The following is a 22,736-nucleotide window of genomic DNA, read 5'->3' on the forward strand; positions in this document are numbered from 1 at the left end:
TCCTATAATGTTATAAGTTTATATAACTCTACTCTCATGTGGAGAAAACTATAAAAGATTAACATTAGATATAAAAAAATTACTTTTTTTGTTTTTTTTGTTTTTTTTAAGTAAAAATTTTATTGATAATGATAATAAGTTTTACAAATAATTAGGACAAGCGTGCAACAAGTTGCGCCACAAGTCTTTTCTGAATTTGTTTTTTGTTTTTTGTTTGGGTTGAGGTCATACGCTTAGAGTGAAAGAAATGAGAAAGAGCGTACGGATTTGTTATGGGTGATTAGAATTATGCGAATTGGCCGGTTGGGTTTTGGGCATTTGGTTATTTGTTTTAGTATCATTAACTAATCAAATATTCGAAAACACATTTGTCTCTTTTTAATGGTTTTAGACTCAAAATAAATGATAAATGATAATTTTGTAAGGGCAAAAAGATAAGTAAAAAAAATATTGGTTTATTGGAATATTTTTTATTAATTTTTTTTTTCATATTATTTTTTTTGTTGATTATATTCTCACTATAGTTGTAAAAATTTTAGGGGTGCGAGTCCTTATAGTTTGAAGATTTTTCTAGGCAATTAGTTATGCGACAGTGGAGCTTTTCTAATCTTAGAGGTGCGACCGCCCCCACACGCACCCCCTATATCTATCTATGGGACAGATTGATAGCTTCACTTGCTTTTATATAGTTATCTGTTTCCAAAAGGCTTTAGTTTATGCGGTGAAGGTGAATGGTATAACTTCGTCTAGATAATGTTCCTAGTATTTGTGGAGGTAGAACAATGGATTTGGTTCACCATACCTGCTTTATGAAACTTTCCAAAACTGTATCGACAGTATTCCACCAGACGGATCTTAAGGGAATAAGCGATTAGACAATGCTAAAATTGAAATTGAGGCTACAGTAGCAACCGAGTGCAAGAAGTGGTGGTATCTCTTTTTCTCTTTGCTCCCGGTCTTTGGGTTCATCACAATCAGTGCTTACCAGTTACCACAGCTACCAGGGACAAAAACAATGTGAGACGACGTTGCTTTAAAATTTCTTCTTTCTTTTTTCATTTATAAGTCAAAAATTTATGAAGCTTGCGTTATTTATTTGAATAGGTAAGAACATTGAGAAACTATTCATAAACGTCAGCTAAATATCATGGGCGTCCTTCGGTAGGGGATTCTACATTGCCAATTGTCATTCTACCTATTTTATTTCTTTTAACAATGACTGACTGTGAACTTTACTATGTTATGCAGATTTGCTTATGAAGCAGGGGAGAACAATTTCATTGTAAAATAATTTCATGCATGCACTATGCTTGACTGTTGACAGAGTATCTTCTGAATTACTGAATTGAGCCTTGCATGGCGGTTTATTGTTGTAATGGTTAGTTTCAACATAGAACGTATCATGTGTTGGAAGTTTCACATGACATAATTACACAATCAACTAAATACAGAATCGAATATTAAACTGCATTAGCAGTGAGTTCCTTTTTAAAGTAGTTGAATCTGAAAGTTGAATCAAGGTTCTCTAGTAGTCAAGTCGACTTATACCTGAGTATCAGGTCTAGGAATCTGTCTCTATCATCATGAAACCATATTATTGGCTAGCTACACGCCTACATCCAGCACCATTTGCCTCTAGCTTCATTATTTTGTTCTTAGTTGCTATTATTTCAGATTCTGAAACGTGTCTATAACATCGTGAAACTCTTTCTAGTTGTCTACATATCGGAAAGAATGCTTTAAGTTAACGAGTTCTACTGATGATCAGAGTTGCTGGAAAAACACATAAATTGGAACTTAATAAACTATAAAATAAAATCCTGTAAAATATTGCCGGTCTCCAAAGCTAGAGTTATTGAGAGTAAAATATATAGAATTCCCTTCCTATGGAATAGATTGATCTCTATCTTTCCTTACATATCACAAACAAAAAGATGTAGAATAAAATTACCACAATCATTCTCGGATTGAATTTTCAAGGAAACAGTTTTTTTTAGTCAGTACGCAAGGTAACAAGACTATTTCTATGTTCGACAAAGTTGAATATTACACCTTCCTTCTCCTCATCTCCCATTTTAAATTTCTTGAACACATTAAATTTCAGATTGTAACGAAACAAAAACCATCCCCATATCAATAACAATTCATCATTCTCAATATTTGGAGCACTTCGAAGATAATATGGCTTATCCGAACTACATGGGCGTAATGGTTCAAGATTGATTGCATGTGTTTTTATCCAAACCTCTTCTGCATAGTCTTCAAGGACCCAAAAATTCATACTCGGATACGATGAAGTGTCACAAAAACATAAAGAACCTTCCTTCTTCAAGAGGTGCACGTATGTATTATCTACTCTGGTACCATATTGATCTCCTGGTCGGGCCATTGTACGGATAGTCTCAGTATTCATATCAAACAATAGAATGGATTCAGAAAACAACAGGGAGCGACGATATAGATGCTCGTAATAAAATCTATCCACTACCCAATGCAAAGCACCATTCAGGATTACCGGGGCTTTAACCCATGGAGGGTGAGAACATTTGGCAATTTTCCCTGAGCACCTGGTAGCCAAACTATATAACGTAAACTGGAAGCTTAAACCTAGGAGGAGCTCCACATAAAGAACTTTGTATTCCCTTGTCTTTGGGTCGAAGAAAAATCCACGAGTCGAGACTGTACTCGGTTTCTTCACAATAGTCTGTTCTTCTGTTACTGGGTTCCACAAAATATAAATGACGGAGTTTTCAAACAGAAGCAACCCATTGTAGGAACCATAAAGAAAAAGCATTGAGTACCCCGTATAGCTGAAACTAATGTGCATGCTTTTTGGAACTATCTCCTTATTTTTGTCATCAATGAAATACATTAAAACTTTATCCTTGTAGATACCATTTTGACTGCTGTAGCTAATACGAAATGGACGGCGATGGATCGCAATTACTAAAGTTGCTCGATCAAGGTGCATATTAACAAAAGATTGTGATGAAGTCAATGTCTGAAGCGTAGCACTGATATGACGGCACTGGAAGATTAAACGAGCAGGAAGTCTACTAAATATGTCCATGATAATTTCATAAGGGAGATCGACTGCCTCGATTTGAGTAAATAAGCTGAACATATGGCCCCAAAGAATAGCAAGCCATGTCATGCAAGGGGCAGTTATATGCATAATATCTGTGATGAAAAGATGACGTTACGTATAATAGCAAAACAAACCTGATTTTGTTTTAGAAAAATCTAAAGAAGAAAACAAGTACATAGTTAGAGACAGAGTCACAAAGGGAAAGAATAACAAAAGGTGATTGCCTAAATAAAGCAGAGCATATGTTCCTAAGAGAGATTGGGACAGAAGTGATTTGAGTACCAAGTACCAACTGTACCTTGACACAGGGGCAGTTATATGCATAATATCTGTGATGAAAAGATGACGTTACGTATAATAGCAAAACAAACCTGATTTTGTTTTAGAAAAATCTAAACAAGAAAACAAGTACATAGTTAGAGACAGAGCCACAAAGGGAAAGAATAACAAAAGGTGATTGCCTAACTAAAGCAGAGCATATGTTCCTAAGAGAGATTGGGACAGAAGTGATTTGAGTACCAAGTACCAACTGTACCTTGACACAGTTAAGCGTTTATTTTTTAACACTGGTTAACACTTAAACATGTTTTCTTTTCTTTTCTTTTTCATTTCTCAGTTTACCTGTCCTAATTTTCACTTTAGTTAACTCTAACCAGTTTGCCTTGCCTTTTAATGAGTGGCCTCTCCCTTATTGGCTTGTTGCCTCATTGGCCAGTAAAAGCGTCCAACGAATAAGTAGAGAACAATAGCAAATGCTCAGTATTACAGCAAGGAGCAAGCAGATGAATAAGTAAACAATTCAATCCACGATATAATGATAGAAATTATTCAATAGTTCAACCTCTAAAGGCCTCAGGATGCATTTCTAGCAAATTTATAGTTTCTAAAGGCTTCTTTCACCCAAAGTTCTGTAGATTTTCATAACAAGGCATAGTTGTCCTAGATACATGGTGCAGTTATGAGCAATCAAGCAATCACTGAAGTTGCTCGATTGAGGTGTATAATGTAGACAGGTTGTGATGAAGTCAACCCTCTGAAGCTTACTGCATATATGAGACACTAGAAGGATAACTGAGCGGCAAGGCATTCCTCTACTCTCGACCAGTACAACCTGATCTACATTCATCCTAAGGAGATCTTCCAACAGCATATAGTGCAAGACTTAAATTCTACTCTACCATCCAAGCCATGGTTTAACGTTAGCAAGGAAAAAGGTTAAGCATCTTGATGGTTATATTAAAGAGATTTGGGATGAGCGAATGGGTCAGACATTTGCTTGCATCCATTGTGGAACCTTCTTCCGAGAGTTTGGTAAGGCCCAAAAGCATGTTTCGAAAGATCACCCAGCCTTGACAATACAATTCTCGAAAGGAAAGTAGGTGGAATGAGGTACTTCTAGTAATGGTGTACTTTGAATAGATTTGGTGTTAGGCTTGAGGCCTTAGAACTTGTGTTTTTGTCGAACCTCCTTCTAATGACTATACTCTTAGGGAAGGTATGTATGAGGATGATGCCTCATGAACTCCATATGTAACAAGTTGATTATCAATAAAACAGGTGGGGGTCAGCCTTAACCCCAACTTAACTTTTCAAAAAAAAAATGTTAGCAAGGATTAGCTTGGGATACCCCCAACAGTCAATTTTTAGGTGTCAGGGATTAGGCCGATCTGGGAGTTGTATAAGTGAGTGGCGGGAAGTATATGTGGAAACCTAATTAAGAATAAGCATCATTGTGATGCCACTCATATGTAGGGATTATGCTCGCCAAAGATCTAAAACTAACAATGTGGACTGACTGTATTCGAGGCAGATGACAAACATCACCCAAGGAAATATGAAATAGAGAAGATAAAATTTGGGCGGCGAAAAAGAAAATCGGAATGGGGAAGATAAAGATTTGAGCCGATTCTGGGTGAAATTTGAGTGGGGGAGGATTTGAAGAGAGAAAGTGTAGAGAGGGGAAGGAAATTGAAAACCAGACATGGATCGTATACAATGACAAAAGCTTTTTCTGGTGACCTGACTCAAGAAGACCTCCCAACCATATGTGGAACGAGCGAAAGTTCAGACCTTAATCTTTGAAGAAATTAAAAATGGAGTTTTAAAGAAAATCAGAGTGGGGTTGATGACGTAGAAGTTGTTGAAGGCAGAGAAAAAAGAGGGAGAGTAAGAAGGATCGCTAAACCCCGTAACAAGGAGAGGTAGAGGGGGAAAAAAAGGCAGACACACATGAAGACAGGGAACGGGACAATTTTTTCCCCAAGAGAACTTGCTAAGAAGATGATCAACACTTTTGCGATACCAAAAGTTTCTAATGGTGACTCAACAACAATAATAATTACATGAATATAACTATTAAAGGAAGAAATCGAAACAAACTTAGATCAAAATTTCAGAATAAAAGTCTTCCTTCAGAGCACTCATTTGATAATAATCAGTGGTCATCAATGTTTCGTGTTCTAACTTGTAACAACAACAATACACCAAAACAACTAATAACAAAGCATACTTGGTGATGTTCTTCTTCAGATTTTCTCCAGTAAAACAGGAATAAGAGAGATCGAAGTTTGTTCTACACCAAATATGACACACATCACACGCCATGGCTCTTGAAAGTGCTCACTCTTTATACTGACATAGACCTCTTTCTCCCTTTGCTTCCTAAAACACTGTAAATAAAGATGTTTCCAAAGCAGCGTACCACCATACCCATATACTTGAAGAATCAGTTCCATACCCACCATAATCAATTCAAATAATTCAAGTACTAATGCTTTTACTTGTGATCTAGCATTAATAATTCCACATACCAATTAGTGATACTATCTACACATACCAATTAGTGATACTATCTACACATACATTCTGCTCCACCTATAAGAATACAATCAAACTAACACTAGTAACTACTCTAAATAAATCCAACAATAGAAAAAATGTTAGAACTGGGGATTTTAGTGTGAGGAGAACACCAAAAAGAATGAACTAACAAATAGACAAGATAACAACACCCAAAACTGGCCATCAATAAATCAATAAATCCCACATGACTTGTGAACATCATGTTACTACAAATATGAGGCCCTAAATATAGAATTACAGTTAAGTACAGAGAGAAGAAAATTATCCATGACAAACCATTGACCACAACAAATTCCTTTTACAATGAGATAGAACACTACAAGAATTACTAAGGAAAAACACGCAGTATTTAAGGCACCTATAGCTAGAACCCTAAACAGAAACATAGCAACCACATGAGGAGCTTTCAACCCCGCATGATAAAAGACAATCACTAAAGATAACTCAAAATAAGGGACCAAAGCAAGTTCCCCAAACAGCACGTAGAAAAAAAATATCATGTAGGAAAATAAAATCCTAGTTCTCTTTGTAACATCCAAGCTTTTTCATCCGTTCTTTTACCTATAACGTCCTAGTTACGTAACTCATGCTTTAAAATATTTATATAACCCATTGACAAATCAAACCATTACAACAACAAATAACGCTAATGGAACTAACACATCAAAACCCAAATTTTTTCTATCAATTAAAAAAGCAACATAAAAAGAATATATATATAAAGATTGACTTACCTAAAGCAGGAGAGCTTGGTCTTCAGCAAAAGAGCACTTGGCCGGTCTTTGACAAACGTTTTTCTTCCTGAGAATAAAACGAAATTCAAATCTATTAAAAGAATTTGGAAACTTGACCTTGCTGCCAACTGGCAGATGTTCATTTGCTTGCATCGGACACTCAAGAATAAAGTAAAATTTGAAGCAAGAAAGTCCAACAGGGAAGGACTGCTAAGACCTATGGATGAAATGGGTGGGGGTATATACAGTCAACAAGATAGCTTGACAGAACAGGGAGTGAACAGTCAAAAGCCTATGGATGAATTCATGCACTAGGAGAACAACAAGATGGAGTAATTGAGGTGTATCCCTCGCTATGCATGCTTGTACATGAAGCACCAGGAGAACTACCTTTGAATGATAACCTGTTTTTAATTGGCTCCTTAATTCAATAAGGGAGTAAGCCAAAATTCAATCATGAAAAACAAAATTTGTCAATAATAATAAGATGAAAGACATGAAACCTACAAAACAAATAAAAACTTCAGACATGCGTGTTAGATAATTATAAGAGTATTGATTAATGGTGTTGCAAATAATGGGATTAGTTTGGCTCAAGTGTTCTCCCACTATTTGATGAGCTTGCATTAGCTAGACTACTATACCCACCAGATTATTTATGGTTTCATCTTCCTTCAATCCTTGAGATGAATAGTAGGCACTATCTCTGTATGCTAAGGTCTATGGACAAACTTAACAAAACAAAATCAAAGAGATGTTTCAATTGGTTACAGCTTGGAGAAAATTTTAAGTCTTAACTTTGGCTTGTTCTTACCTGTCTGTGTGAGAGGGAGAGTGAGGTGAGGGAGGAAGAGAGAGAACGAAAGTAGGAGCTATGGAGGTAGAGCAGAGAGACGTGATTTTACGAACGATAGCAAGTGGGCCGGTTAATTCAATAAGAAATCGAAGTGAGCAGTCAATTTTGTTGGTACTACTTGTCTACTTGCATTTTCAAAAATTCGAACCTAAACTCTATTTATGATTCATCATTGCCCGCTGTTTTTTATTTCATCATGTCTATTTACACTTCTCTTTTTATACTGCCAGCGCACATTTTAATTGACGGTTACGTGGTATATATTAGGGGGAGCGGTATTTACACCATGGGATACATAAATTCTTCATTTGTTATCACTAGTATGATAAATGCAGGGAACTCTGAACTTCTGAAGTAATATTTCTCGATCTGTTGTACTATTACAGATTGCAGTCAGGATCAGAATATGAGCCAAATCTTTTCTAAGATGGCACTTAAAGCCCATGTATCAAAGTATTAGTATTGTTCCTTCTAGCTTTGTAAGTATAACTACACAAAACAAAAGAGTAGTGTTTTCAATATTCCGCCATTAAGGGCAGGAAACGGGTTGGGTTTGGGTTGGATATGGTTGTATCCGAATCCATATCCTAATTGTTCCCATATATCCGAATTCGAATCTGAATCCGAATTTCTTAAAATATTTCTATCCGAATCTGAACCTAATATCCGATAATATTCGATCGGGTAATACTAAAAATTTGAATTTTTTTAATAATTTACCCAAAACAAATATCCGAATCTGTATCGTATCCGAATTACTCGTATTCGTATCCAACCCGAATGCAAAAACGGATATAAAAATAGACCCAGGTTCGGATTCGAATTTGGGTATACCCGACCCAATTCCCTGCCCTACAGCCATTGTGTAAAAAATACAAACCAGAAAGAGAGGGGGTTATGCCTATTTAAAGTGCGAGTTACAAATCTTATAGCCAACACAAACCATTTACAGATTAGTTACAAGATTTTGTTGATTAAGTATTGTTTTAAAAAAAAGGAGTGAAATAAATTATTACTTAACTTTCATGATGGACCATTTAAGAGATGACCAAGGGCGACTCAAGCTATTTGGGGGCCCTAAGCGAAGTTCGAAAAGTGGCTTTCTACCATCGATTACACTCACTTTTCTCTTGTTTATACTTCTAATATTTTATTTATATATCTATTGCATGTGTGTTGACGTCCTAATGCAGGATACATAATTGCTACAAATAGTGCCACAATAAATAACGAAATTGTTTATTTTTGTTGTTCATTATAGTGAAGAACTATTTATTACTTGAGTACTCTTATTAATTAATAAGAAAAAATAAAAGTTTTTTGTTAGAGAAGTGAGGGGGAAAGAGGGATTTGTTTTATTGAAAATGTAATCGTACTTTCTTGTGTTAAATGCATTAATTTTTTTTCAAATGTTATTATAAGTTCTTAACTATTATAAAATAATTAAAAAATATTAAAAAAATAGAGTCCAAATAAATTATCAGTGGGCTGAATCGGGAGCATTTTGGACTGTTGGGGCCTAAACAACTACATATTTTGTTGTAAGTTAGGGTAGAGCCGGCCCTGGAGATGACGTGGGCAGGGCCTCGATGTTCTTACCTATTAAAAGATAAACAAAAAAGTGTAAATAAGGCTTACAACTACTAATAATTAAGGAACAACTATGGTATAAACATTTGAAAGTGTTTCTTACACTTTGTTTTCCCATGGATGACATTGAAAATCCCCAAGGCTCTTGACCCATAGTAGGGAATCAGAAACAGTACACAACCGTACCATTGGCTTGGTTTGGGCTTTATGGGAGAGCGTAGTTTTTCTGTAAAGGATGCCACCTTTAGATATCCCTCTCCCATAGTTTCAATGATAGTTTGAGAAGCTTTTTCAAGTTTCACATATTCATTTTTTAAGTTATTGAGCTTTTGCATATAGGGCATGGTATTTACATCCCACTTTATGGGATTGGCACCTCTTTGGCAAAATAGTAGAATAATAATGGTTATTCTTTATATGTCCTTTTACACTTCACATGCCTGATAGTTTAACGACAGTGAGTTGCTGCAAGATCTCACAATCCATGACATCGGGTTGTCGTGAGATCCCACATTCAACCACGTTGAGTTGCCGCATAAGATTTTTTTGTTTGTTTGTTTGTTTGTTTGTTTGTTTGTTTGTTTTTTTTTTTTGTTTGTTTGTTTGTGTTTTTTTTTTTTATTATTTTTTTTATTTCAAATTTTGAACACACACGACATATGGATCTCTCTTATTATGTTTTAGAGTTTGTTCATATGCTCTAAGAACAACGCCAAACCCATAAAAAAAAATACACAATCCATGACACCGGGTTATTGCGAGATCCCACATTCAACGACATTGAGTTGCCGCATAAGATTTTTTTGTTTTTTTGTTTTGTTTGTTTTTGTTTGTTTGTTTGTTTGTTTGTTTTTTTTTTTTTTTTTTTTTTTTTTTTTTTTTTCACTTCAAATTTTGAACATATACGACATATGAATATCTCTTATTATGTTTTAGAGTTTGTTCATACGCTCTAAGAACAACACCAAACCCATAAAAAAAATACAATCGAGGCATAGTCTTACTATCTCGTGACAAACTTTTTCATACGCTCTAATAAGAAAAACTTGTGATCAAGTTGATGAATAAGAGTTTTGATAATTAATACAAGTAAAGATTCTATTTTGATGAACACAACCATCTCTATCAAAAAAAAATTTTAAACAAATAAAAAAAAACCCCACGTCATGCAACAACCTTCCATAAATTTGTCATCTCGCGACAACTCTTTGTTGTGGGCATTACCTTTTAGCAGTAACTTCTTGTCGTGTGTGATTTTTTAGCAAAAGGGTACTTGTTTGATAAAAAAAATGAGAAGTGTACAACAATCTATATTATTAAGAGCTTTGTAACATTGCAATATGAAGGCCTTCATACCTGACATAGCATATCTAGTCTTAGTTTTTAAAGAGTTAATTTTCTCTAAAGCATCTTCATCTGTCCTAGTATATATATTCACTATTTCACTTGCATTTTTTGAGTGACTACCCCTGCATGTCGATTGCTGGTATCTTTGTTTTTTGGGGCTTTGAGCTTCGATTAAGAGATCAAGCTCCAACTGATTGTCACGAAGGACTTCAATAAGCACTTCTGCTTTTCGTCCTTTATTGTCCTTGAACAAAAGTTGCTTCAGAATTATTATTCACATGTTCTTTTGGTCGTGGTTACCATAAATCAATCCACTGTTGGCATTTGTTCTTTTCGACTGTGTTAATGATGCAACCATACCTCAAAGGGATATTATGTGGAATGGAGAAAATTTTCAAGAGATAGTCATGAGCTAAAGTTGTTCACTTCATACTAAAACTCGCCGAGACTTTTATGCCAGGCCAGTCCACCAGCCTAATCACCAGTCACAAACCATTTGTAGCGACCCCATCCTCTCGTTCATCAGTATGTGGGTTCATTCCAATAGCAATCCAGTATTCAGCTCTCCTTAGTTTTTTCCCTGCAAAGTCATGTCATGGATGAAGTCAGGTTCTTGAACAGTCAACAATGTAGTCACACATTGACACATATGTTAACCTCTAACGCCGATAAACTCCCTCCACGTTCTGAGTGGCTTACACTGCCACCATGTTGGCTGATGGACGTATTGGAGGTCGAGAGAGTAAATATTCTTCTGCAAGTATTATATATAAATAAACAGGTTGATTATCAAAAAAAAAACGGTGTAGTCAACAACTCCATATGTACTTTAGAATGGTTGTAAGCTCTGTGCATAGCGTGATAGTAAGTGAAGAAAGTTGTTTAGTTGAGATTCTTGAGAACCAGTGCAACTGAAGAAGTTTTAGCAGTACGGCGTAAAATTTGTTGCAAAGATTGTTAAGGCCACATGCTAGCATCTGTTTAATTTTAGATCCAAAATTAGTTGAAATGTAATTGGGATTAGCCGATTAGGCTCACCCCAAGTTCAATCTGAACATGAAATAGTGTATCTCTACACTATATGATAGCCGGGTTTGTAGGAACCACACTTCTCAACCGAACAGTGTATTTCTAATCTCTCAATTTTAAGATTTTAGAACCACCTCTCTACGTTTATTTAAATTACATCTCTCCTATTTATTAATTACAATTGGCTCCCTGATCTCTATTAAAATTGAACCACCTCCTTCTTCAATAATTTTAGGATAGTTTTTTTTAATTTAAAAGCTAAAATTTATGTATAGGAATTGTATATCTTCCCCATTTTAAGAAAATTGTTTCTCTTTTCTTAGTGAAAGATTCACAAAAAATTGTTTATCTTTAGTTTTTTTAACAATTTTCATTTTAGTTCTTTACAACTTGGCGAACTGATGCGTAGCACAGGACACATGTTAGTTAACATAGCTAAACTAGAGTCTTGGCTTTCATAGGAAACTAAGGGTACGTTTGGTTTGGCAAACTTGGAAATTCTCACGTTAACTGATTTTCGTGGGTATTACCATTCTCATGGGATGTTTGGTAAAAATAACGGTGTGAATTAGAATTCCCGTGAGAATAGGACTATCACATTCGGTGGTACTCGAAGTCGCACCCATTTGCGTGAGAAACGGGAATAAGATTTTGGGGGAATTCTCGCAAAGTTAGTTGCCAAGAATAGTTGGGTTTGTTACGCTCAAATCTATTTAACAACTCCACTCCAAGTTTTACACTACCTCAAACCTATTCTCTTTTGCAACAAGTTCAACAAGGTACAATAAAGTCTTCTTCTCGTTAAACTATTAAAGACCATGAAAAGATGACATACCAATATCGCCACAATGCACTTATGCACCGAAAACATTCCCTCCCTACTTAATAAATAAATAGGTCTACAATCATTCTATACATGTTACTGAAGCAAAAGTAAAATGCCCTAATAATTCTCCGATCGAAAAATCGCTTAGGGATGGCTTTTTAGTGAACAATGTCACAAGAAGCAAAGTAGTAAGAATATCTCTATGCTCAACAAAGTAGAATAAATAGCGTTAGCCTCTTGGGCTTTCACATTTTAATTTCCTCAAGGAATTTGACAGATTGAGATCTAAATAAAGTCCAATTCCATTGTCACACTCCAAATTTTCAGACAATATTTAAAACAATTATATTCAATTATTTGGAAACCCAGGGTGAAACAAAATCCAAAACCCTGTTATCAAACACGATATCTACTATCTATATACTAAAACAAAGACCTCTAATGGAGGATTTTCTCTCTCCTATGTGGCACTCTAATATGAAAGATAGTTTTTTCTAATAACCTACAATCCCACGTGCATGGAACCTCTTCGGAGAGTTTGAGTGTATTTCTAATTCTTATATTTAGAGAGTTTGATTGTATTTCCAATTCTTACATATTTGATCAAATAAAAAAAATTGTTAAAAAATAGGTGATTTGTAAAAGGTAATTTTCTATAACGAATCAAACACTTTTAGTGTTCCAATTTTTATATATTTGATCAAATAAAAAAATTGCTAAAAAATAGGTGATTTGTAAAAACTAATTCTTTATTACAAATCATACAATTTTAGTGTCTATGATAAAACACTGACTTATTTCGAATATGTCCTTAACACGGCCTCAAAACATAGTTAAAAACAATTATACAAAAAATAACATCACAAAATATATAATAGAAAATGGAAAAAAAAAAAATAACGGCAAAGCAATAATGACAAATATTTTAAAAAATATATAATACTGAATGAAACTAACGTCAAAAAACAATTAATAGGGAACCAAAAACTGGATGCAAATGCATTGAACTAACCTCAAATAATATTTAACGGGAAATCAGAAACTGGATACAAATGCAAGCATTAAACTAATCTTAAAAAGTAATTAATAGAAAATTAGAATATGGATACAATTGCATTAAACTAACCTCAAATAATAATTAACGAAAAATTAAAATTTGGATGCAAATACATCAAACTAACATAAAAAAATAATTGTCGGAAAATCGAAAACTAGTGCAAATGCATTGAGCTAACCCTCAAAGATTAAATTAACTAGAAATCGGAAACTAGATGCAATTGCATTGAACTAACCTAAAAAAAAATTATAAATTGGAAATATGATGCAAATGTGTGGAATTAATCTTAAAAAATAATTAACGAGAAATCGGAAACCGGATGCAACTGCACTGAACTAATCTTAAAAAATAAAATGGATGCAAATGCATTGAACTAACCTCAAGAACTAATTAACGGGAAATCGAAAACTGGATGCAAATTCACTGAACTAAGCTCAAACAATAATTAACGGGAAATCGGAAACTAGATGCAAATGCAACTTTATTAAATAATAAACGAGAAATCAGAAACTGGATGCAAATACATTAAACTAATCTCACAAAATAATTAACAGGAAATCAGAAACTATATGCAAATGCATTGAATTGACCTCAAAGAACAATTAACATGAAATTGGAAATTGGATGCAAATGTATTAAACTAATCAAAAAGAATAATTAACGAGAAATCAGAAACTGGATATAACTGCATTGAACTGATCTAAAATAATAAATAACGGGAATTGGAAATTGGATGCAACTGCATTGAACTAACCTCAAAATATAAATAACGGAAAATCAGAAACTAGATGCAAATGCATTAAACTAATCTCAAAATATAGTTGGGCTATATGTTGTGGGAATGTCTCGATAAGTATAGTTTTACATTTAAAATGGTGTTTATCTTATCTCTTTCCGTATGATTGGGAACTCCTTGCTATTCAAGTAGCTTCAATATATATATATGAACTTCACCTTATTAGGCAATCTCACAAAACTTCAATCAAACTTCTATTATTAAACAACAAAATGAAGTTGAAGGGTTTTATCAAAGGTAAGTTCTTTTTTTTCTAATGGAGAGTGAGGTTTTCACGTTATAAGAAATTTGGTTAAGTGATCAATATAATATTAATATATAGTAGTTCTGCATATTTGTAAATATTTTTCAGAATAATTAATATAACAACACCCATTCATAGATAATTTTTGAAGATTCCATATAGTGAGTTATGCATAATTTAAAGAATAATTAATGGGAAATCGGGAACTGGATAATCTTCAATGATCCCACATATAGTAAATCAAGCATAATTTACTTTTTATGTCATGTTTGCAAGGACACTACAGATGGATCAGTAGACGTTGGTATTACACACCACAATGGATAATTAAAAGGAAATCAAAAATTGGATTCAAATATATAACTAAGTTCAAAAAGTAATTAACGGAAAATCGGAAACTTTATGCAAATACAATAAACTAAACTCAAAAAGTAATTAACTATAAATCGGAAACTGGGTGCAATTGCATTAAACTAACGTCAGATAATAACTAACGGGAAATTAGAAATTGGATGCAAATCCTTTAAAAATATTTAATGAGAAATAGGAAACGGTATGCAAATACATCAAACAAATCTCAGATAATAATTAATGGGAAACCGGAAACTGGATACAAATGCATTGAACTAAACTCAAAAAATAATTAACATAAAATCAAAAATCGAATGCAACTGCATTGAACTAATCTCATAGAATAATTGGTGGAAAATCGGAAACTAAATGCAAATGCATTGAAATAATCTCAAAGAATAATTAACGGGAAATAAGAAACCGGATATAGTTGCATCGAATTAATCTCAAAACATAAATAATCAGAAACTAGATGCAGATGTATTGAACTAACCTTAAAGAGTTATTAACGAAAAATCGAAAACTGGATCCAGATGCAATGAACTAATCTCAAAGACTAATTAGCGAAACATTGAAAAATAGATGAAACTGCACTAAACTAACCTAAATAAATAATTAACGGGAAATTATAAATTTGATGTAACTGCATTAAACTAATCTCAAAAAATAATTAACGGGAAATCGAAAGCTTAATGCAAATGCATTAAGCTAACCTCAAATAACAATTAACATAAAATCGGAAATTGAATACAATTGCATTGAACTAACCTCAAAGAATAATTAACGGAAAACCAAAAACTGGATGCAACCGCATTAAACTAAAATCAGAGATTAACTAACGGGAAATCAGAAATTTTATGCAAATATATTGAAATAATCTCAAAAAATAGTTAACTGGAAATCGGAAGTCGGATGTAACTGTATCGCATTGACCTCAAAGCATAAATGTCCGCTTTTTTAGCCTTCTCACATGAGTAATTACGAGTAATTAGGAACCCAAAACAAAAGTGAGTTTATAAAAACAAACTCTTACATGTATGCAAATTATATAGAAATTGTAAACTATCGAACTAACCTAGAAAAACAATTAACGGAAAATCAGAAACTGAATGCAGATGTATTGAACTACCCTCAAATAGTAATTAATGGGAGATTGGAACCTGGATGCAAATGTAATGAACTAATCTCAAATACTAATTAACGAAACATGGACAACTGGATGCAACTGTACTGAATTAATCTTAATGAATAACTAACGGGAAATCATAAAGTGGATGCAATTGCACTTAACTAACCTCAAATAATAATGAATGAGAAATTGGAAACTTGATACAACTGCATTGAACTAATCTCAAAGAATAATTAATGAGAATTTGGAAACTGGATGCAACGTACTACATTAAACTAACCTCAAAGAATAATTAATGGAAAATCAGAAACTTGATGCAAATGCATTGAACTAATAACCCTAAAACATATTTGTATTATATGTAGGGGGAATAAATGTCTCGACAAATATAGTTTTGCATTTTAAGTAGTGTTTATTATAATTCTTTTATTATGATAGGAAATGTCTTGTTATTCAAGTAGCTTCAATATTATCTTCGCCACATTGGACATTTTCACAAAACTTCAATCAAACTTACTTCTATTATTAAACATAACAATAAAAAGAAGTTTATGAATTTTATCAAGGTTTGATGATTCCTTTTTATAGAGAGTGGTGCAAGAAATTTAAATGAGTAATTAATATATATAATTTTCATATCTCATAGCTATGCATAGTTGCTATTATTTTTTAGAATAATTTAATATAACGACACCCGTTTGTAGGACACGTTCATGTGATAAATCTTTTCAAGTGGGAGTAGTGTATTATTTGAGAATATGGAAACAATCAATCTGTTTTAGTGATTTGTACACATTAGTACGTATGCTGAGCGGTGATAATTTACCGCTAAATCACCATAAATTTAATAAAACTATTATACAAGCTAGATCGAGTTTAAGATAATTTCATTTGAAAATTACGGATTAATATCCTAAACAACAAAGTGAATAGCCTATCACAATTTGATCCTTTAGTTTCCAAGTACTTATACAACATAATCGCTGCTCATTAACGTATTTCGGTTTATTTTCAATAAAAATATATTCTGATTCGAAAATTTGTTGCTAAATCACCATAAACCTAAGAAAACTATTATACAAGCTAAATCGTGTTTAAGATAATTCTATTTGAAAATTATGGATTAATATCCTAAACTACAAAGTGAAAAGAGGCAATCTCAATTTGATCTCTTAGTTTCCAAGTACTTATGCACCATAATCGTTGCTCATTAACATATTTCGGTTTATTTTCAATAAAAATATGTTCTGATTCGAAAATTTGTGTGAGACATTTTGTAAAGCCTTTTCAACATACAAAATATTTAATAGATCACGGGCGTAAGCCCGGGTCCAAAATCTAGTAAACAAAACTGAAACAAAGAAAACTAAAATGAACAAATCCTTAAATCACATTATTAAACTGCAAAGAAACTAACCAACTCTATTACATCTGTCTCAAAACAAAACCGTACCCTTCAGAAAATCTTAAACCAGAAGACTCCAAGAGCAACTCCAAATCACGTGTCCTTATCTACTGCACTCCACCATCTATCTTCCCAGGAACACACTCATGTTGCAAAACAAAGCAAACATAGGTCAGCAAATTGAATTTGCTGATATGAGTAGACTAACAGCAAAATATATATAATAATCTTTCAAATTAATAAAATATAATATTACTAACTATTTCAACTTGAAAGACAATATAGTTCCGTTTTCCAAAACAGCGTGTAGTTTCTTCCCAAGTAAGATTTCACCCCCAATATACAAATTCCAAGAATCTCATATAACAGTACTCATTATTCTCACTTTCCAAAATAACTCACAACATAAATACCACTTACATTCCATTTATTAAATGCACATATGATAACCTAATTAAATCTGAGTTTGATATACCTTATCTTTAAGCCAACACGTCGTCTTAGGGTAGAATATTTATGTCCCTGCAAAAAAGATTAATAAATCCTACCCTCCTGCAAAACAGAGTTAGACATCACAATAAAATGATTTATCTCAGCAAGTTAAATTTCCATTTATAACCAAACCTCATTTAAGACATTTAAGTCTAATTGATATGACCTGGTTCGTCCCGCATATTCGGGAAATACCACTTATCATAATACCTATTTCAAGGGTAGTCATTCATATGATATCATTACGTCATAAGGTTTCTGCGTGCATAACCATAGATCTCAGACTATCACAAGTCATTAATATTTTCATAATAACATATCAAGTTATAGTTATTTCACAGTCACATAGAAATCACAATCATTTACTAATATTATTCACAGTCATACTTTACATCCATAACATCACACAATTGATATACTTTTACTTAAAAACCACTCGTCTACTTATGAGAACGGGGAAATATCACACCCAAGGAGTACATTCATCCCTTGTGAGTATCAACTCATACAAACCACCTATATATTTCTCATAAGAAATCATATACATCACATATAATAACTCCATCACACGTAAAATCAATGTTTTTACTTTGTTTATTAATTATCTTGTTGACTCATTTATTCAAAGACACAGCCCAACCTTTAGTTCCTACTCCATGATTTGCACTACACACATTTGCCAAATCACACATATCCGTGTGCCTCACTCACACCGAGTACCACTACAAGACATATATCCCAAGCGGGATATCGCCTCGAGGAAACATACTTTCATCTTGTAAATTCGTAACTTGTGAGTCACAGCCATCTCTGGGCTTTCCATACACATAATCACAACCTCTTTGGCCATAAAATCTCAGGTCATTCATGGCACATTCAATGAATACCTTGGGTCATTCCCGCCACATTCAAGGAATACCCATCATAACATTAACGGACCATTCATGGCACATTCAATAAATGTCCTAAGTAATTCCCGCCACATTCAAGGAATACCCAAACCTACATTCCTGTACATTCAAGGAATACAACCAACCCGCAAGGCGAATACCTTAATTCATCTCTAGGGCAGTCCAAACTATTGGGTCATTCATAGCACATTCAATGAATACCCATCTATCACATGACATCACAAGTCATAATATCTCATTACCAAATCCTGAGGCGTGGAGAGTTCTAAAGATGTGGGGGATATATTAAAACATTATTATCAGTTATAATTATACTAGCATTACTCATGTCAAAACAGACCATACATACAGAGAGTCATTTTCGCGCGTCAAGGCAAATCAAGCACTTAAATATCATTGAATGTAAACAGACTTATAATCAAACAAATACAATTTACATAACCACACGCATATACACAATATCGTAAACAAATAGTTCATTAGCCCAAATTTAAGTCCACACACACTAATGTCCAAAACAGATCCACATTTACTAAAGTCTATATTCATATACAATTTCTATCTCACACATATATATTTATGTAGTCTCAAAATAACAGTAATTTCTAACACAATCACATAATTATCACACAAACTAATGTATATTATAGATATAGTGGCTGCACTTTTGTTCAAAACTGCCTACGTATCCAAAACTGCACTTTTAAGATTGGAATCAAGCCTTCGTAGTTCTTATCAGCCACATAGTTAAAATCAAAGTCCATCAATGCCAATATATATAATTGCATAAAACCACGTCAAAGCTTTATTAGATAATTACAAACATGTTTATGCAAGTTTCGACAACATCCTATTATTAGATTTGTCCACAAAATTTACTATGTCAAAAGTCCGAAAAAGTCAACATTCAAAAATCAACGATCAACAAGTCAAAGGTCAACGATCAACAAGTCAAAGGGTCAAGCCCAACAGTCAACAGTCAATAGTCCTAAAACCAGTGGTTATCGAAACAGGTCCTAACCCAAACCCATACTTAAAACAGTTCAACCCATGGTCCTAACCCAACTAACAAAAAACAAAACCAAAGCATAGCATGGGCCCAAGCCCAAAAGTCTAAACCAACTATTTACTCAACCCGACCTACTTGAAAACATAAGGACCAACCCACATAAAATTAAAACTTGCCCAAAGAAACAAAAGCTAAAATACCGGCCCAAGCCCAACTAAAAGAATTGAACTAAAGCCCAGCTAATTAATAACTAGGCACAAGCCCAACTCAAAGGACTTTAGAGCTTGGTCCACCTCCCAAGCCCAACTAAAAGACTTTATAGCCCAAGCATAATTAAAAGACTTTAGAGCCCAAGCCCAACATCACATCAGGTCGTCTTCTACCTCTTTCTTCCTCGACATCTCGATCAAACTTCCACCGATCAGTGAATTTCACCAATCTCACTCCAAACACCACCAAAAGGTTCGGTTTTGCTCCCCATAAAAAACCCAACCTTTTGGTATAAACAAAACTCAAATCCCCCACTTCTCTAAAACCGTCTGGACGCCATTAACCACCGTCCGACTGCTTCACAGTACTCCAAACAAACCACCAACCTCTACCCATCACTCGATATCAGCTGACAACCCTTTCAACCTGTGTTGCATGGGTACGGGATGAAGTGTCTGGTTTGGACACGGGTACAACGATTTGGACATGACGAGATCTGAAAATTAGCTAGGGTACTGTTTTTCTTGTGTCTGGGTGTCCATGTCCGTGTCCGCGGGTACGCAATACAGAGGGAATTAGGGCGTACCCATGCAACAGAGCCTTCAACCAACCAAAAAGGGTTGGTTCTCATAACCAAAACAACCGACAGTATAAAACATGCGAAAAACTCAATCACTATAATCTAACAATTTTCGACAGTATGTAATCATGTGATTAGAGTCAATAATTCGAATTATTATAAATACACTTTGTTCAATCGCTTAAGCAAAACAAATTGTAGACAATTTTTCTGTTGTTAAACCATCGCTGTAGCACAAGTTTATGGCGCACAAGTTTTTCGTTGTTCAATCATCACGCACATATCGCAGACAAGTTTACAGAGCATGCATAGAACGGCACAAAACGAGCAGATGACAGAAGTTCGTAAAAATTTAAAAAGACAATAGTAACGAAGAAAATCTATGAGTTAAACAAAAATATATACTCACCCGTGATACGCTCCGGCAGCTATCTATCAATAGATTTCCAACAAGAATCCTCCTTCTCCTTTATGTGAAAAACTCACTCTCTCCCTATTTAAAACTCTCCGTGTAAACTCCTGTGTAAACACTTCTTTTTTTCAAAAACCCCTTCCAATAGGAAATGTGATTTATCCTCTTTACCTTATCTCTTTCTAATATTTATAATTTTATTTTATTTTATCTCTTATTATTATTTTTATTATTATTATTATTTATTGTACTAGAAAAATATTAAATAAAAACACGGAGTGTTATAAATTCCATACCAATAACAATTCATCGTTGTCAATATCAGGTGCACTTATAATATACTGTAGCTCGGACCTGCAACATGGGAGTATAAGTTCAAGATTTAGAACATGTGTTTTTGTCCAAACCTCTTCTGCATAGTTTTTGTCCAATAGGAAATGTGATTTATCCTCTTTACCTTATCTCTTTCTAATATTTATAATTTTATTTTATTTTATCTCTTATTATTATTTTTATTATTATTATTATTTATTGTACTAGAAAAATATTAAATAAAAACACGGAGTGTTATAAATTCCATACCAATAACAATTCATCGTTGTCAATATCAGGTGCACTTATAATATACTGTAGCTCGGACCTGCAACATGGGAGTATAAGTTCAAGATTTAGAACATGTGTTTTTGTCCAAACCTCTTCTGCATAGTCTTGAAGGACCCAAAAATCCATACCACGATAGGATGAAGTGTCAAAAAAACATAAACACTCTTCCTTCTTCAACAGGTGCACGTAAGAATTATCTGCTCGCTTACCATATTTGTCTCCAGGGCACGACATTGTATAGATAGTCTCAGTGTCCATATCAAATGACATTATGGATTCAGCACACAGCAGAGAGCGACTATTTGCACGCTGGTACCATTCTTTATCTACCATCCAGTGCAACGTACTCTTCAAGATTACCGGGGATTTATGCCATGGAGGGTGAGATAATGTGGTAGTCTTTCTGGAGTGTCTGGTTAACAAACCATATGTCATTAGGTGAAAGCCGGAGTCTACGTGACGCCCAAAAAGTACTATGTATTCCCTTGTCTTTGGGTCGAAGAAAAATCCACGTGTCGAAACTGAATCGGGTTTGTTCACAATAATCTGTTCTTGTGTTATTGCCTATTGGTTCCATATAATAATAATAACACGGTTAGAAAACAGAAGTAACCCATTGCATGAACCGATAAGAGTAAGCATGGTGTAACCTGTACAGGAGTGACTGACGTGCATGCTTTTTGGAATCAAGGCCCAAAATATCGATATCGATGAATATATCGGTGTATCCAAAAACCGATATATATCAGATATATCGGATATTTCGGATATATCCATTTTTTTTTGGTAACCAGTCCAAACTATTTAAAATATCGGGAATATCATATATATCGGAAATATAATATCGGAAATATCGGATATATATCGGAAATATATTGGAAATATCGGATTTATATTTTAAAATTGTCGAAAAGTCAACCGATATATATCGATTATATCGGAAATATCGATTATATCGGCGATATAAAATTTCATATCGGAAATTCCGATATATATCGGGAAAAAATGGTTCTATATTCGGTGGATATATGTCGGAAATTTCGATATCGGTGTACCAAAATACCGATATATATCGGCGATATATCGGATATATCGGCGATATTTTAGTCCATGTTTGGAATTCTCTCCTTAGTTTTATCATCAATGAAATACAGTGGAACTTCATCCTCATAGATACCATTTCGACACCTGTAACTTTCACGCCA

General features: G+C 33.9%; 1 protein-coding gene and 3 long non-coding RNA genes across 6 annotated transcripts; 1 reads left to right on the forward strand and 3 right to left on the reverse strand.

The window, feature by feature from the left end:
* The first annotated feature begins 652 nt into the window (after positions 1 to 652).
* LOC147488575 (uncharacterized) lies at positions 653 to 1,470 on the forward strand. Its single transcript, XR_015202941.1, has 3 exons — positions 653 to 1,017; positions 1,105 to 1,161; positions 1,249 to 1,470. It is a non-coding gene; the product is annotated as an uncharacterized LOC147488575 (long non-coding RNA).
* A 450-nt stretch (positions 1,471 to 1,920) lies between these two features.
* On the reverse strand, positions 1,921 to 7,747 carry LOC147488576 (F-box protein At5g65850-like). 3 transcript variants are annotated; one of them, XM_086573132.1, is made up of 3 exons: positions 7,499 to 7,747; positions 6,685 to 6,751; positions 1,921 to 3,180 (listed from the first exon to the last, which is right to left on the reverse strand). In XM_086573132.1, exon 3 carries the CDS (start codon positions 3,173 to 3,175, stop codon positions 1,994 to 1,996), a length of 1,182 nt encoding a protein of 393 aa, XP_086429258.1. In that variant the 5' UTR covers positions 3,176 to 3,180; positions 6,685 to 6,751; positions 7,499 to 7,747; the 3' UTR covers positions 1,921 to 1,993. The 3 variants fall into 3 exon arrangements, with proteins under 3 accessions (XP_086429258.1, XP_086429260.1, XP_086429261.1); XM_086573134.1 differs by lacking the exon at positions 7,499 to 7,747 and adding an exon at positions 7,333 to 7,469; XM_086573135.1 differs by lacking the exons at positions 6,685 to 6,751; positions 7,499 to 7,747 and adding an exon at positions 5,598 to 5,681.
* A 9,427-nt stretch (positions 7,748 to 17,174) lies between these two features.
* Positions 17,175 to 21,352, reverse strand: LOC147488577 (uncharacterized). Its single transcript, XR_015202081.1, has 3 exons — positions 21,225 to 21,352; positions 20,926 to 21,035; positions 17,175 to 17,438 (listed from the first exon to the last, which is right to left on the reverse strand). It is a non-coding gene; the product is annotated as an uncharacterized LOC147488577 (long non-coding RNA).
* A 123-nt stretch (positions 21,353 to 21,475) lies between these two features.
* LOC147488578 (uncharacterized) lies at positions 21,476 to 22,216 on the reverse strand. Its single transcript, XR_015202145.1, has 2 exons — positions 22,182 to 22,216; positions 21,476 to 22,095 (listed from the first exon to the last, which is right to left on the reverse strand). It is a non-coding gene; the product is annotated as an uncharacterized LOC147488578 (long non-coding RNA).
* Between the last annotated feature and the right edge of the window lie 520 nt (positions 22,217 to 22,736).

This window comes from Coptis chinensis, chromosome 7 (assembly GCF_015680905.1).
Source record: "Coptis chinensis isolate HL-2020 chromosome 7, ASM1568090v1, whole genome shotgun sequence".
NCBI lineage: Eukaryota > Viridiplantae > Streptophyta > Magnoliopsida > Ranunculales > Ranunculaceae > Coptis > Coptis chinensis.